The 15,990-nt window shown below is 46.7% G+C and overlaps 1 protein-coding gene across 4 annotated transcripts in view; it reads left to right on the top strand.

Annotated features, from left to right (window-relative positions):
* LOC140425095 (tyrosine-protein phosphatase non-receptor type 14-like) overlaps window positions 1-15,990 on the top strand; it is a 391,006-nt gene that overhangs the window by 283,276 nt on the left and 91,740 nt on the right. For all 4 annotated transcript variants that reach the window (XM_072508993.1, XM_072508997.1, XM_072509005.1 and 1 more), the window contains 2 exons: window positions 7,595-7,665; window positions 13,678-13,765. In XM_072508993.1, the coding sequence (XP_072365094.1) occupies window positions 7,595-7,665; window positions 13,678-13,765 (159 nt within the window). The remainder of the gene's footprint in view (window positions 1-7,594; window positions 7,666-13,677; window positions 13,766-15,990) is intronic.

Here is a 15,990-nt window from a genome sequence, read left to right as displayed (position 1 = left end):
TCTTGTTTCGACTATGGCAATGGACTCCTGGCTGATCCCCCATATTCTACCCGTTTATACTTCTCACCCATCACATTCCCCATGGAATTACAGTCCTTTTAGCAAACAGTCTTCCGTTGCTCCCAGCTTCCAATGGGTTTCCGTTTTGTCATGTAGTAACTGCAAGTGATTGTCTCCAGCCGCTTTCTGAGTTCTTTCAATCCACCTGCGGTCAAGCCGGTTCCAATGTGATTCTTCTTCCCCCTGGCCATGCCAGGATGAATCTCTTGAAATCATTGATGGCTGCAGGATTCATCTCCTCTACTAGGCACCAACTCGCACCCCCATCTGATTGTTGTAACTAGCAAAGCTAAGTCAGTATCTCCTCTCTTACCAAATGCTTTTTGAAAATCCAAATATGTCCACTGGTTTCCTTCTGTCTAGCCTGGTAGTTACAATCTTGAAAAAATTCTAACAGCCCTGGCAAACACTATTTCCCTTTCATTATTTCATTTTATCTCTGACCAGTCAGATTATAATTTCCTTGTTGCTACATCCCTCATAATAAATTCTTAGCATTTGGCCTATGACTGATGTCGGGCGACTTGGCCTGTTGTTCCCCATTTCCATTCTCCCTCCTTTCCCAAAGCCAAGTTTTCCTCGGCTTCACTCTCCACCACTTCGCCACCACCATACCTTCTCCAAACCTCCCATGGCCATTAACCCATCATCAACTATGCCAGAACTAATGAGCCATATACGTCTTCGAAATGGTCATAAAACTATTAATGAACAAAGAGCCATTCAATATCTTCTTCAAATGACCTTGGGCTGGATTCTCCCAAAATGGGGCTATGTCCCCGTGCTGGCGTCAAAACGCTGGAGTTTCACTCCAAAGATTCCGGAAGAAAGTTTGAGCCAATTCAATGTCTTGCAGGGGGCTAGCAGGGACCCAGAGTAATTCACACAGCTTTAGCTATTGATACGGGCCCCTGCATTTCTGGTTTCGAGTCTGCGCATGCGCACAGTTCCGGCCTCCAGCGGCAGCGCCAAGCGCCATGGCGGTCTCAGACCGCAGAGGCAGCTGCAAGATGTAGACCCCCCCCTGATCGGCCGCACGCCTGAAGATCTGACCGGCCCGATCTGTCCCCCTGCAACCTGTAAGGGGCCCCCTGGTGTCCGATCCCCTCGCCCCCCCCACTGAGTCCGCAGCCGCCATGCGAGGTTCCTGAGCGGCGATAGGTGGTTAGAACCACGCCGTCGGAAACCCGGGCGCTTGGAAGCGGAGGATCGCTGGCGGGCCTCTGGAAGTGGGCCCCCAGCAACCTACACTGCGAAAACGCCAAGTTAAGGGGCTCAGCAGGGGAGTTTGAGAAAAGCTGGGGAATGTTTGTGACCGTGGTTGAGGAGCTGTTTGTCGCAGGGGGATTTTGGGGGGGGGGGGGGGGGGTGATGGGGTGAAAAAGGAGAAAAATCTGTACAAACTGCATAGTTGATTGTTGGGAGGAATGATTCCCAGGGTGTTTATTTGCTGTCACCTACTTTGATACAAGTTTTAATAAAATGCGTTTTAAAAAAACGATAACCAGCCGTTACACTACTTCAAAAGCTTTAATGTATCAAGCTCTGTTCTTGACCCTTTTGTGCAGATCTCATTATGAATGTTTGGCTGAGCTCCAAGACCCACTAATGCATTCAGCTGAATTGGGTTGTTTATATAGCTGTCAACAGTACAGTTTGAGTGACTGTTTTATGAGCTCTGAAGAGGCGTACGCATCTCTAAATGTACCCTTCTAGACCTTTCGTGCAAAGTCCCTAATTTGTGGATACCTAAACTCACTACCCCTCGGCAGCTCTACCCTCTCCCTTAGCTCCTCCAGATTGGCGATCCCTTCCTCCAAATACAAATCCATCACCTTGACCAGCCCCACTTCCCTCCACCTCCTGTGTACACTATCCATCCCCCCTATCTCAAACCCATGATTCTCGCACAGCGACGTTAGCACCGACATCCCTTCCACCTTAAAATGCCTCCTCAGCTGATTCCATATCTTCACCGTGGACTGCACCACTGGGCTCCCTGAATACCTACTCAGAACCATTGGCAATGTTGCCGTCACCATAGCCCTCAACCTAGACCCCTTACAAGATTCCTCCTCCACCCTAACCCACTCTACCCCTTCTCCTTCCCTCCACCGCCACACCTTGTCCACATTCACCGCCCAATAATAATGAAGCAAGTTTGGCAATGCCAACCCCCCCCTGCTGCCTCTGCCTCTGTAGCAGGGTCTTCCCCAACCTCGGCACCTTCCCCGCCCATACAAAGTCAGAGATGATTGTGTTTCCGAAAAAAGGCCTTTGATATAAAGATCGGGAGAGCCTGAAAGATAAACCAGAACATCGGCAGAATATTCATTTTCACTACTTGGACCCTCCCTGCCAATGTTAAGTGCAGTGTATCCAACCTCTTAAGATCATCCCTGGCCTCCTCCATCAGCTTTGTTAAGTTCCACTTATGGAGCCCCGTCCATTCCCTTGCTACCTGAATCCGCAAGTACCTAAACCTGTCCCTCGCTACCATAAATGGCATCCCCCATAAGTTAGCCCGCTGTGCCAGCTCATTCACCGGGAATACCTTGCTTTTCCCTACATTCAGCTTCTATCCCGAGAACCCTCCAAACCTCCCCAACAGGCCCATAATCCTTCCCATACTCTCCAACGGATCCGAAACAAGAGGTCATCGGCAAAGAGCGACACGCAATGCTCCCTCTGTCCCTCATTATCCCCTGCCACTCTGCCGACCCCCTAAGAGCCATTGCCATTGGCTCTATGGCCAGCACAAACAGCAGCAGCGACAGCGGGCACCCCTGCCTCGTACCCCTGTGTAAGTCAAAGCTTTGTGAGCTCATATCATTCATCCTCACTCTCGCTCTTGGCACCACATACAGCAACTGCACCCATGCCACAAATCTCGGCCCAAACCTTCCCAAAACTTCGAACAAGTACCGCCACTCCACCCGATCAAAAGCTTTCTCCGCGTTCATGGAATAATGGCTAGTTATCTGCTTCAAAGGCTGAACAGGTAGCTGAGCTATCAATCGAAGAACTCGATCATCTGTTCCATCAGTTCAAAGGCGCATTATATGGCTAATCCGTCAATGAATGTAAAGATCAAAGCCCAGGGTCCAATTGACACATTAAGATTTGAATGTCAAATACGGTTGAATACAGAAGAGCTGTTTACTGTTTGAACAAAAAGTACTTTTAATACATTTGAATATCTTCACAACGTTAGTTAATTTAATGGCCGTTATATTTTAAGAACATGGCCATGTCATCAATCATAGCATTTAAAACATACTTAATTAGATGCTGCATGATAATTTAGGGCATGTCAAGTTGGCAACAGCTTTTAAACTTATCTGTCAAAAGGTTCCTGATTCCAGAGTCCGCTTCCTCCATGATTCATTACCCCATTGACCTGATGTGGTCCACACAGGCTTCAGTAGCCCATCTGCTTCACTGAATATCAATCAAATACAAAATAGAGGGGGGCCGCAATATGGCAGCACCGCATCACTTTGCATGCACACAAAACACAACCCGCCACATTTCCTGTGCAAGTGAAAATGGAGGGAATGAGGAAGGAATTTTGGATTTCCAGGAGCCACCCCCACCCCAAGTTTGTCTCTTGTCAGGATGGCAAAATTGGACCCTTGATTATCAGTGTTATTTTTACTACCTTACAACATAGAGGGACTAATTTAAATCTATGGAATTCTGGAAGATCAAAATGAATGCATCCACTATGTATAAAGCTACCTCGTAAATCCTAGGATGAAAGCTGTCAGGTCTAGTGGATTTATCAACTTTCAGTCACATTAATTCATTCCCCAAGTACTATAACTTCAATATTAGATTAAAAGCTGCTGATCATCTTGTGCTTGAAGAGATGCAACAGTGCTTTAATTGCAATCAGCCAAAATCTCTGTGGGAAGCCTGCAAAAGTTTCTCGTAGGCCAGCAAAAGCTCACAAACCGTGCAGCTGATTTCCCCAACCCTCACACCCGAAATCCTCTCTTTTGATACTTGTTTCTGTCAGTGAAATATGCAAGAACTTGATTGGAAATGATGAGACAAAGCAACACATTATGCCTGCAGGCAGCCCCACACCTGTAGGGCGCTTTCTTTTGTTTCTGATTTCCATGCCAAGGCAGGACTGCTCATTTGAAGCTATTTTTGTGTGTGAAGATCAAACACACTCAATACCTTTCAGGGCTTTTTTTTTTGAGAAAATCTTTTTGACTTTGCAGGTGCACTTGATCTAAACAACCCGAAGCCACGTCTCAGATTAGTTCATTAGGTAATTTTCCTCACATCTACCAGCAGACCAAATTCAGCTTCAAGTACTGCCTGTATTTAAATTTTGGAGGAGAATTCCAAAGTTATTTATAAAGCTGAATCGTGAGCTTTCCATTGATGTTCTATGCCTTTGAGGAAAGCTAGCAGTTCCAATTCAGTACCATAGTTAACTGTTAGTTGTGACTTAAATCCATGAACCACTGTCATGTAAAGGTTATGAAGGTGAGAATATGAGAGTTCATTGTGTTACAGAACTAGCTTCATGCAGCAGAGGCCTTTTTACGATGGTTTAACAGAATAAAATATCAAAAGACAATGGGTGGGATTCTCCGACCCGCCGCACCTGTTTTCTGGTGTGGCGCACCCCCACCGGCAGCAGGATCCTCCGTCCTGGCAGCCAGCCAGTGGGGTTTCCCATTGTGGGCACCTACATGCCTTGGGGATATCCGTGGGCGTGAGTGCGCTGCTGGTGAAGCGGAGGATCCCACGGATGGAGAATCCAGACCACTATTTGAAAAAAATGAAATGAAAATGAATTGAAAATCGCTTATTGTCACAAGTAGGCTTCAAATTAAGTTACTGTGAAAAGTCCCTAGTCGCCACATTCCGGCACCTGTTCGGGGAGGCTGGTCGGGGAATTGAACCGTGCTGCTGGCCTGCCTTGGTCTGCTTTAAAAGCCAGCTCTTTAGCCCTGTGCTAAACCAGCCCCTATTTGTCACAAACTTATTCGCACTGAAGCAGTGTCGTCCCTGATGCAGAAAGCAGTTTGATGGAGATTGAGCACTTGTTTGGTTTTGTTCCGTGTATCAATTCAGCTTATTACTTTATCATCATTCTTTTATATTAGAAGGATGAAGTATGGTATTAGTTTCTGCTTCAGTTCCTAATCTGTTGTCACACATTTGTTACTGTAGCTGTGCTACAGGGAAACAATGGATAATATTTGATATTGATTCGGCATTTGAGTAGGATCATAGAATGCTTACAGTGCAAAAGGAGACCATTCGGCCTACCGAGTCTGCACCCGACCCACCAAAAGATCCCCATACCTAGGCCCAATCCCCTGTCCTATTCCCGTAACCCCACTTAACCTTTGGACACTAAGAGGCAACTTAGCATGGTCAATCCACCTAACCTCCACATCTTTGACTGTGGGAGGAAACCGGAGCACCCAGAGGAAACCCTCGCAGACATGGGGAGAAGGTGCAAACTTCACAGTCACCCGAGGTCGGAATTTAACCCAGGTCTCTGGAGCTCTGGGGCAGCAGTGCTAACCACTGTGCCTCCCCTTCGATAATGCATTTTAAAAAAATTATTCTCCTACTTACTTCCCCGATATCCAGAAGGTGCTGTTTTTAATCAACATACAGTTCCTTGTGCGTGGGCAGCCCTGAAGCTGGGGTTCTCAAATGGGGATCTCCATACAACTTGTACCAATAAATTAACTGCTTACTACTCGGAAGGAAGTTTACGTTTGTCGACATGAGTTTGCCTATCTAGGTATACTACATTCTGATAATGATTCAGGAGCCTGGGCAATATGAAAAGGCATTTAATATTGTTAAAGATATTGACACAAGTTCAGCTGGCTGGAGATCAGCACCAGCACCAGACCAATCAGCTGGAGTGAGGAAAGTGAAGGTGTCGCTGTGTGAGCATCAATCATCTCACATAGAGCTGCCTCTGCCCCAAGGTGACAGCCTGGTGTACAGAGGAGCTTTATTCGGAAGAATTTAATATTTCTATTTGGTAAAAGTTATAACCAGAATGTGAAATGTTAATTCAGTATCAGAATTTGTAACATATTTTTAAACGTTTTTGAAAGTGCCTTTAATTGGGGAAGCAACTCATGTGAAATTAGGTTTTTATATGAGAATTGAGAAAAGTTGCTTGGCACACATATACTTATATAGGGCAGGATTCTCCGTTGCCTGACCCCAAAATCTGGAATGGCGATTAGGCAGAGAATGGCTCCCAATGCCGAAATCAGGGCAGGTGGCAGTTTGACGGCGGTTGCGATGCTCCGCCCCTCCAAATCAGCGTCATCGTGCCGCGAGTAATTGCAACCCCATTGGAATGTCATTAGCAGGCCCACCTGCGATGCTCCGCCTCCGATGGGCCGAGTTCCTGATGGCACAAGCCACGTGTGGTCGCAGCGGTTGTGAGCCTGGTGTGCCGGTTGCGGAGAGACCGTGTCCAGCGCCGCCACACTCGGCCGAGACCTGTGTTGCTGGCTGGGGGGCTTCTGCCAGGGCTGGGGGAGTGGTGGGGGATGGCCAGGAGGTGGGCTGTGAGGTTGGGGTGGGTGAGTACGCGGTCCAGCATGGCTGGGGGCATCTTTTCCGGTGCAATCGGTGTAAGTGTGTGGGGGGGGGGGGGGGGGGGGTGTTGGCGTACGCGTTGCTGCAGCTTGTCAGACCTGCACATGTGCAGCTGGGACCCGGCGATTCTCCAACCGTTTCTGCGCATTCCGTTGGTGTTAGCGGAATCGGTGAGGGTTTTGCGCCGATTTTCCCATCGTGAAACACCATGGATCCTCCATTGGGGTCGGCACTTAGCCTCAGGGATGGAGAATCCAGCCCATAGTGTATGTGTGTGTGATTATATTATATCTATAGATAAATAACGCTTAATTGCAGAACTAATTTTTTCACAACAGAAATACTTTGTTTTGTGGGATTGTTAAGCACTGTGGAGGTGGTAAGAGTTGCAGAGAGAGAAGCTGAAGTGTGGGCGAACAGTGGCAGAAATCTCAGTTAAATTCAGATACAATCCTGCCCGAGTTTCCAATAGAGCACACAACGACGAGTTGTATTTGTGCAGTGCCTTATCTAATAAGACTCCCAGAATAAGAATCAGGTGGAAATGTTAGATGATTTAGTTTCCACCCCCGCCCGCAGTGTAGAGGAACTAATGGGTTTATTGTGTACAGAATTGTTTTTGCAGCATGAATCCTCACTCGGCATAGGCATTGGGAACCGTGAATTTGCGCCTAATAAAATCACGCCCAAACCAGCTTTGAAACCTCTCGATTTCTGCCCTTGGAAGGAAGATTTAAGGCTCTAACACTCTCTCTATTTTCCCCTCTCTTTATTCTATTCTTCAATTATGATGTTGGTGCAGTAATTTTACCCACAGCAAATTTCTGTTAGGATAATAAAGGTGTAGTGATTGATTGGTGGATGATTTATAGTTTTAGAAACCATCATTCAAATTTGCCAGCTAATTGTAGTTTTTGTGATCTGATTATAGGACTGGGCTCAAGATGAACGGATGCTGGAAGAAATGACACACAAGGTAGCAATGCAACACCAGGCCTACAGGTAAGTAAGGCCTCCAGTGTAGTAGAACTCTGACTGAAATACGGGAGCACATTCTGGCTTTACCTCATAGAGCAGATGGTCTCTCAAGTTAACAATAGTCCAGCTAAGCTGGCCTCCGATGTGTCAGCTGGCTCACCCAAATGCTCATATACAGCAAATATACCTGGATGGTTGGTATCACACCCGTATCATGGGCCACCGACACATCATATTGAATGAGGTGGCACAATCTAAATTGTTTTTTCTCATCGAGATCCCAATTTATAGGAAGGACCCCCACTATTCTGACCTCCATAGTTCCATGTACACAATCCAAATTATAACACATGCCTTCTATGTGACTGAGACAGCTCCTCCAACTGTCCTCAGCATTTTACAGACCCATAAGCCTAGATTGTGGCACCATCTACTGGGTTAGAATTTTGAAAGTTTTGTTGTGCTTAAGTGTAAGTGGTGAATTATGGAGCATACAAGGAGTTTGAGTGTAGTCAATTGAAATGTTTGGTCCTCTTTATGTTGCTTAGTGTGTCAACTCCATGGGTTGGATTGTATTGTGATGAGTGGAGGATTTTAGGAATATTGGCTACTAAATATTGGGACAATTTAACGGTTAAAAGCCTGGGATTATAGAGTGTCTGCCTGTCGTCATCTTTTTAAAAATTATTTTGTTTTGTAATGGCCTGAGAGATTTTAGGAGCCAGAAGGTAAAATTGACCAAAGGAATGTGTTTTTTTTAGTCTGGGTTAATGCACTGTGGTTTGACTGGGAAATGTCCCTGGGGAGTTAATATAGTTTCAGTCTGCAGAGTCCATTTGTTTTTCAGTTTTAGGGAGATTAAGTCATTTGTGGGACGAGCCAAGGGATGCAGAGAGACATTTTGAAAGAGATTTATAGAGCTTTTTGGAGAAAACCTCAGAGAAAGGTGAAGTCTGATCTGTCTGATACTTAGTCCACAATTCTCTCACAGTAGGATAGTTATAAAAAGAGCAATAATATTTAAAGCAGTGCAGTCTTGTCTGAGGACAAGGAAGAAGCTCAAACAAGCCAGATGAACCAGCTTTTTGAAAATATTCAGACAGAGTCTGAGGGACTCTAACAGAAACCAAATATGTTTTGTGACACATGTATTAATTTTATGATAGATTGAGAGCTGTATGTTTCTTTTCTTGTTGTTTAATGGGAAATTGAGTAGTAGTGGTTAAGGGGTAATTGTTATTTCATTGGAAATTGAGTAATAGTGTTTAAAGGGTAATTGTAAGCTGTTCGTTTGGGTGCAAAGTTAAAGAGTTTAATATTCACAATAAAGTTTTGTTTTAAAAATACCAAATCCCTATCTCTTCATGCAATCACTCCTGGAGCGAATCAATCTTTCCGCACAGTCTTACAAATAAACTAAAATATTGGGGTTTTGGTCAGTATCCTAGTCACTATTGGGGTCTGGTCTGGAATTGTAATCATATGCTGAGCCCTCGCATAAATGTCAGGGAGAGGGGGGGGGGGGGTGCAACTACACTTGGCTAACTTGTCCCGCTTTAATTTTTTGGGCGACGGCCCTATAATTAGTGTGACGTGGGATTTCTGTCCATCTCCAGGAGGAGGTTCCAACTGATAGAGCTGCTGGCTAATCGGGCCAGAATCCCAGTGCCACATCAGGACAAGTGGCCACTGCTGGTATTGTAGGAAACCCGGGAGAAAGAGGAACCATGAAAAAAAAGCCATCTTCAAACCCAGCTGTCCAGGATCATGCCATGGCTAGGCTATCAGACACTGATGAGAGGAGCAGGGGGTGGGTAGGGGTGGGGGTGAGGGAGGTGCATGTTGGAGTGGGCAAGGGGGCAGGATGAACTCTGATGAAAAACTATGGAGGCATGGTGGGGTGCCTCCGATTGACGCAGGTGGTCTGGGAAGGAAGGTGGACACGGGTGGTCTGGGAAGGAAGCCCCCTACCATCCTCCCTGCCACCGCCCCCCGGAAAACTGTATCTGCCGACATTTTAATTTCCCCCGAGAAAGTCGACGAACGGCTCCCACCTCCGAGAGAACCCCAACATTGACCGTCTTAAGGCAAACGTTATCTTCTCAAGATAGAGAAACCCAGCCATCTCACTAACCCAGGTCACTACACTCGGGGGCTTCGAGTCGCTCCACATTAATAAGATCCGCCTCCGGGCTACCAGGGTGGCAAAGGCCAGGACATCGGCCTCTTTCGCCCTCTTAAATCCCGGATGTTCCGACACTCCAAAGATCGCTACCTCCTGACTCGGCAGCACCCATGTTTTTAGCTCCGTGGACGTTGCCTCAGCAAAATCCTGTCAAAACCCTCTAAGCTTCGGGCATGCCCAAAACATGTGGACATGATTTGCTGGGCTTCCCGCGCACCTCGCACACCTATCCTCAACCCCGAAAAACTTGCTCATCCTAGGTAGCCACTGTCATGTGTGCCTGGTGGACTACCTTAAATTGTATCAGGCTAAGCCTGGCGCATGATGAGAAGGTATTAACCCTGCTAAGGGCATTCACCCATAGACCCGTCTCTATCTCTCCTCCTAGCTCGTCCTCCCACTTGCCCTTAGGCTCCTCCGCCTTCAAAAGCTCCTGGTAAATATCCAACACCATCCCCTCTCCCACCCAGGTACTGGAAACTACTCTATCCTGTACCCCCCATGGCGGCAGCAGAGGAAAGGCCGGCACCTGTTTTCTCAGGGAGTCTCGCACCTGCAAATACCTAAAACCGTTCCCTGTTGGCAATTCAAATTTATCCTCCAAAGCTTTCAAGCTGGGAAAGCTTCCGTCTATAAATAGATCCCCCATTCTTCCAATTCCTGCCCTCAGCCAACTCCGGAACCCGCCATCTAGCCTACCCAGTACAAACCTGTGGTTGTTATAAATCGGGGTCCAAATCGAAGCTCCCTCCACTCCCTCTCTTATATCTCCTCCACTCCTCCACTGTACCAGATCCTCAGAGCCGCCACTACCACCGGACTTGTGGAGTATCGGGCCGGCGAAAACGGCAGAGGTGCTGTTACCAATGCTCTCAGACTGGTGTCTTTACATGACACCGCCTCCGTCTGCTCCCATGCCGACCCCTCCCCCACTACCCACTTCCTAATCATGGCTATATTAGCCGCCCAGTAGTAATTGCAGAAGTTCGGCAGCGCCAACCCCCCCTCCCCCCAACTGCGCTCCAGCAACACTTTCTTCCCTCGCGGCGTTTTACGTGCCCACACAAAGCCCTAAATAATCTTATTCACCCGCTTGAAAAAGTCCTTAGGGATGAAGATGGGAAGGCACTGAAATGTCTACCTTCAGTTCCCTCAAATGCTCGAACACGCGAGCCCTCTTGACTGGCCCATTCAGTCCTCTCACTTTCCATGTGATCAGCCTGGATGGGGGGCTTCCAACCCCCCCCCCCCCCCCCCTGCCGACTAGCCATCATCTTTTCAGGCCAGCCTCGAGCTCGCCGTTCTTCCTCGAGTCCCCACTCGGGCTGTCGCCGTTCCCGACCTCCCATTTGTCCCCCAGTAACGGTTCCTCCCCTGTCAACAAAGCAGCTCCCCCCCCTCCCTCCTCCCCCCTAGCGACAACTCTAAAAACCCAATCCCCCAAGTCAAGCTCCAGCTTAACACCTGTCCACCCCCCACTGCGCTTCCGAGAATCAGCTGACCCATGCTGACTCGATAGCTCCTGCCCCTGGCACCAAGCAGTCTGTCTCCCTATTGTACTCTCCTCTCTTTCCCCCCCCCCACATGAATAAACATTTTGAAAGCATCACATTCCCCAGCAAACAAACACCTGAAAAAAAACAGTGAAGAAACAATCACTTTAGAAAAATAGTCACCCAAAAAGCAGAACTAAATTCAAAGCCCCCCCCCCCCCGCCCCCCCCTAACAAGCTCCCTACTAGACAGATCAACCTTTAACCGTCCACACGGCCCATTATTTCACATATAGTTACTTAAATTTTTACAATCCAGCACCACAAATTGCTGCCACAGTACTTCTCCAAGGCTTAAGTGTCTTTTAATTCGCCTCCAGCTTCATTTCTTTAATAAAGGTCCACACTTCGTCTGGGGTTTCAAAGTAGAAGTCCCGTTCCTCATGTGTGACCCACAGGCGGGCTGGGTACAGCATCCCGAACTTCATCCCCTTCTTAAAGAGGGTCGTTTTTGCCCGATTGAACCCAGCTCGCCTCTTGGCCAAATCCGCTCCCAGGTCCTGATAAATGCGCAACTCACAGTTCTCCCACTTGCTGCTCCATTCTTTCTTGGCCCACCGCAAAACGTGTTCCTTGTCCATGAAACGGTGAAAACGTACCACCATGGCCCTCGGTGGTTCGTTCGCTCTGGGCTTCCTCGTGAGGGCTCTGTGCGCTCTGTCCAATTCCAAAGGCCGAGGGAACACCCCAGCCCCCATCAACTTCTCCAACATATCTGTCACATAGGCCCTCGCATCCGATCCCTCACTGCCTTCAGGGAGGCCAACAATTCTGAGATTCTGCCTCCTGGACGTATTCTCCAGGTCCTCCAGCTTCTCCTGCATTCTTTTCTGGCGGTCGTTCATCATCCCACCTTGCTTTCCAGCACGGATATATACTCCTCATCCTCTGACCACTTTTGTTCGACCCCCTGGATCGTTCTTCCGTGGGTTTCCTGATTCTGAACCACTTGATCAATCGAAGCCTTAATCGGGCCCAGTGTGTCCTTCTTCAGTTTGGCGAAGCAATCCTCGAAAAACTTCACCAGCTGCTCCGTCGACCACTATGCCGTCTCCCCACGGCCCTTGCCCTCCGCCATGCTGTCCCGTGTTACCAGCTCTGCTTGCGTCCCCCTTATAGGATATTTGTTGTCTCACACAGCCACTTCTGGTCCAATTCTCCATACACTTGAGGGGGGTTTCTCCTTATTGTCTCACTCTTCGCTGCTTTATCCCATAAAATCCGAAAAAACTGAGGAAAAAGGTCCAAAAGTCCGTTATAGGTGGGAGCTATCAAATGTGCAACCTACCCCTCAATGGCTGCCACCGAAAGTTCCCATTTTTCCAAAGCTTTATCTAACATCGCTCCCTCAATCAATACCGCCCAAAATAAAATAACTGGTCAAGCACCTCAGTTGCTGTTAATGGGACATTGCTGTGTGTAGGTCAGCTGGCACATTGCCCCAATAACCATAGTGACTGCAACTCAAAAATAATGCATGGAATTTGAAGCACTTTGGTATGTCCTAAAAGACACAATGACATGCTGCATAATGGCAAGTTTGTTCTTTTCTGTATCTGTGCCCAAATGTTAATCACATTTGTTCTGCCAATGGTTTGTTCTTCTAACTGAATTCCGATTTTGTTTTTCCTGCTTTTTCCCATTTCCCCCTTCCCATTCCGTGTCTGAGAGCGATTGGTTGACAGAGAAGTCTGCAATCCTTTTCCCAAATAGCATCAAACCTAGGACGTGGGAGAGCATGCCTTGGCGGCTTGCCAGAGAATTTATGGATTTGAGCTTCTCCACGATTAACCTAATTGGGTTCCACCGCAGCATTTGCTTTATAGGAATTATGTCACTTATAAGGAGGTGATGACGTAGTGATGTTGTCACTGGACTAGTAATCCAGAGACTAGAGGAAATGCCCTGGGTATCCGGGATTGAATCCTATCTTGAATAGGTAAAATTTTAATCCAATAAAAATCTGGAATTAAAAGTCCGATGACGGCCATGAAACCATTGTCAACTGTCGTAATAACCCACTTCGGACACTAATGTCCTTCAAGGAAGGAAATTAGCCACCTTTATCTGGTCTTGGCTCCATGTGACTCCAGATCCAGGGCAATATGGTTGACTCTTAACTGGCCTCGCAAGCCACTCAGTTCAAGGGCAATTAGGGATGGGCAATAAATGTTGGCCCAGCCAGTGACACCCACATCCCTTCAATGAATAACAAAGAAATGCATGCGGTGTTGCATTTGGATGGGGAAATGTTACTTTTAAGCAGTGCGAGTGTATGATTTTTCTTCTCTCTACCCAGTGGGATGCCACCTGCAGAAGCTGAGTTACTGTATATAAAAGAGGTGGAACAGCTTGAAGGCTTTGGACAAGAAAGCTTTCCTGCCAAGGTATATTAGAAATGATACCTTAAGTTTGAAAGATATCTTTTCAGATATTTTAGATTTTCATTCAACATTGTAGTGGGACTGATGTGCCTGAATGCAGGTTGTTTTTAAACAAAGCAGAATTATAATTTAAATGAGGTGATGATTTTTTTTTTACACGAAAGACTGATGTGGGTGCATTATGATGTGACCTCACTGCTGCAAAGGGGACAATGCTGACAATTTTCACATGTAAACCTTTAGAGAACCCCCTGTGATCCACTATATTATTTTTCAGGTTGCAGGAATTCCAGCAATCCATCACGCTTAGTCTCAACCCCCAGCCAACCTACCTAATACTTATTTTTTTCAGTGTGATAACGGAAACAAAAGTCAGAAGTCAAATTATAAACTCACAACAGCCTCAAAATATATATTTTTTGAACCAGTCACATGAGTTGAAGAATCATGGGCAGGCACTTGATGACCTTGTACTACAAGGTTGTTTCAGGATATTTAGCATTATGGTTCAACTTATTTTGTGGCTACTAATATTGAAAAATGTAACAGGCTTTGGGGTAAGGTGGGAATGTGGAGTTGAAGATTATCACATCAGGTCAGTCATGATCTCATTGAATGGCGGAGCAGATTCCGCAGGCCGAATGACCTACTTCTGCGCTTAGTCTTATGGTCTTTTAGGTCCTTTTCTCCTCCCCAGGAGTCCGTTGTTCTAATCAGTATTTTGTTAAAAAAGAAAGTGAATAATAAACACTGGGTGGGATTTTCTAGGCAAACACGCAGAGACGCCCCGCCATTGGCCAACGGTGGGAACTTCTGATCCCGCCATTGTCGTCAGGGTTTCCCGTTGGTTACACCTCTCGCCATTGGAAACCCATGGCGGGGGTGCACCATTGGTAGGACAGGAAGATCCCACCGACGTGAATGCCGGAAAGTTCTGGCCACTGTCTGCGATTTCAAATGCTGCACTTGTTTATTAGGTTGGGTGTGGTTACTTACAATAGCCTGGATTATACCAGAACCCTTTATTACACTGATTTTCCCGAACTTTAGAGCATGGCGGATTTTCTGCCGTAATTTCTTTTGGACACTGGTATTATTCATTCTGAAATGAACAATGTATTTGAAGCAATAAGGGCATAGTGATGTGCTGGTCAGTCATTACTGCCTCAGTTAAGTTCAACTTTTATCATGCCACATACAACAGGCATCCAGGGCAGCTAGATGCTAGGGGGAAAAAATGGAAGCAAATATAAAGAGCCGGGCACAGAAGGCTTATAGCTTTTAGACTTTTTATTTCTCTAGCCGGGCTGGTTTAGCTCAGTGGGCTAGACAGCTGGTTTGTGATGCAGAACAAGGGCAGCAGCGCGGGTTCAATTCCCGTACCAGCTTACCCGAACAGGCGCCGGAATGTGGCGACGGGGGCCTTTTCACAGTAAATTCATACTTGTGACAATAAAAGGTTATTATTAGTACCTACTTGAGATATTTTTTGCTTCTCATTTCATTACCAACTTTAGAATTTTATTTTGGATCCTCATTACCTTACCAACTGTCTTTCTGCCTCCTCCCTTAAGACAGGCTGTAGTTGGCTACCTAGTGGGAATTCCCCCTGGCAGCTACCTCTTAAAAGAGTAGGGTAAGGGGCAATTAAGGGAGGCCTGGCTGTTTAAACTGTAACAGAGATGCATGACATCAAGTTCTGGTATCTCTACACTGGAGGATACAAGCAGAGATGCTCTTACTCATGTTTGCCTGAGAAACAGGTACAGCAGATTGAAGAGATTGCAACCCCTTTTCTGGCTTCAAGCCATGTTAGTACTAAATGGGGTTTAGCACAGGGCTAAATCGCTGGCTTTGAAAGCAGACCAAGGCAGGCCAGCAGCACGGTTCAATTCCCGTAACAGCCTCCCCGAACAGGCGCCGGAATGTGGCGACTAGGGGCTTTTCACAGTAACTTCATTTGAAGCCTACTTGTGACAATTAAGCGATTTTCTTTTCATTTCATTTCATTTCAAATGGTGCAGAAGATTTCTATTTAACTACCAAATCTGCCCACTGTATGATTGAGTATCATGCATACATTTTCTCATCTCCCCACTAACATACAATCACCGATAGAACCTTCTCTGTGAACCACAGATCACCTGATGAAGGAGCTGCGCTCCGAAAACTAGTGATTCCAAACAAACCTGTTGGACTTTAACCTGGTGGTGTAAAATTTCTTACTA

This window comes from Scyliorhinus torazame, chromosome 1, assembly GCF_047496885.1.
Source record: "Scyliorhinus torazame isolate Kashiwa2021f chromosome 1, sScyTor2.1, whole genome shotgun sequence".
Lineage (NCBI taxonomy): Eukaryota > Metazoa > Chordata > Chondrichthyes > Carcharhiniformes > Scyliorhinidae > Scyliorhinus > Scyliorhinus torazame.
This window is presented reverse-complemented; position numbering and strand designations above follow the sequence as displayed.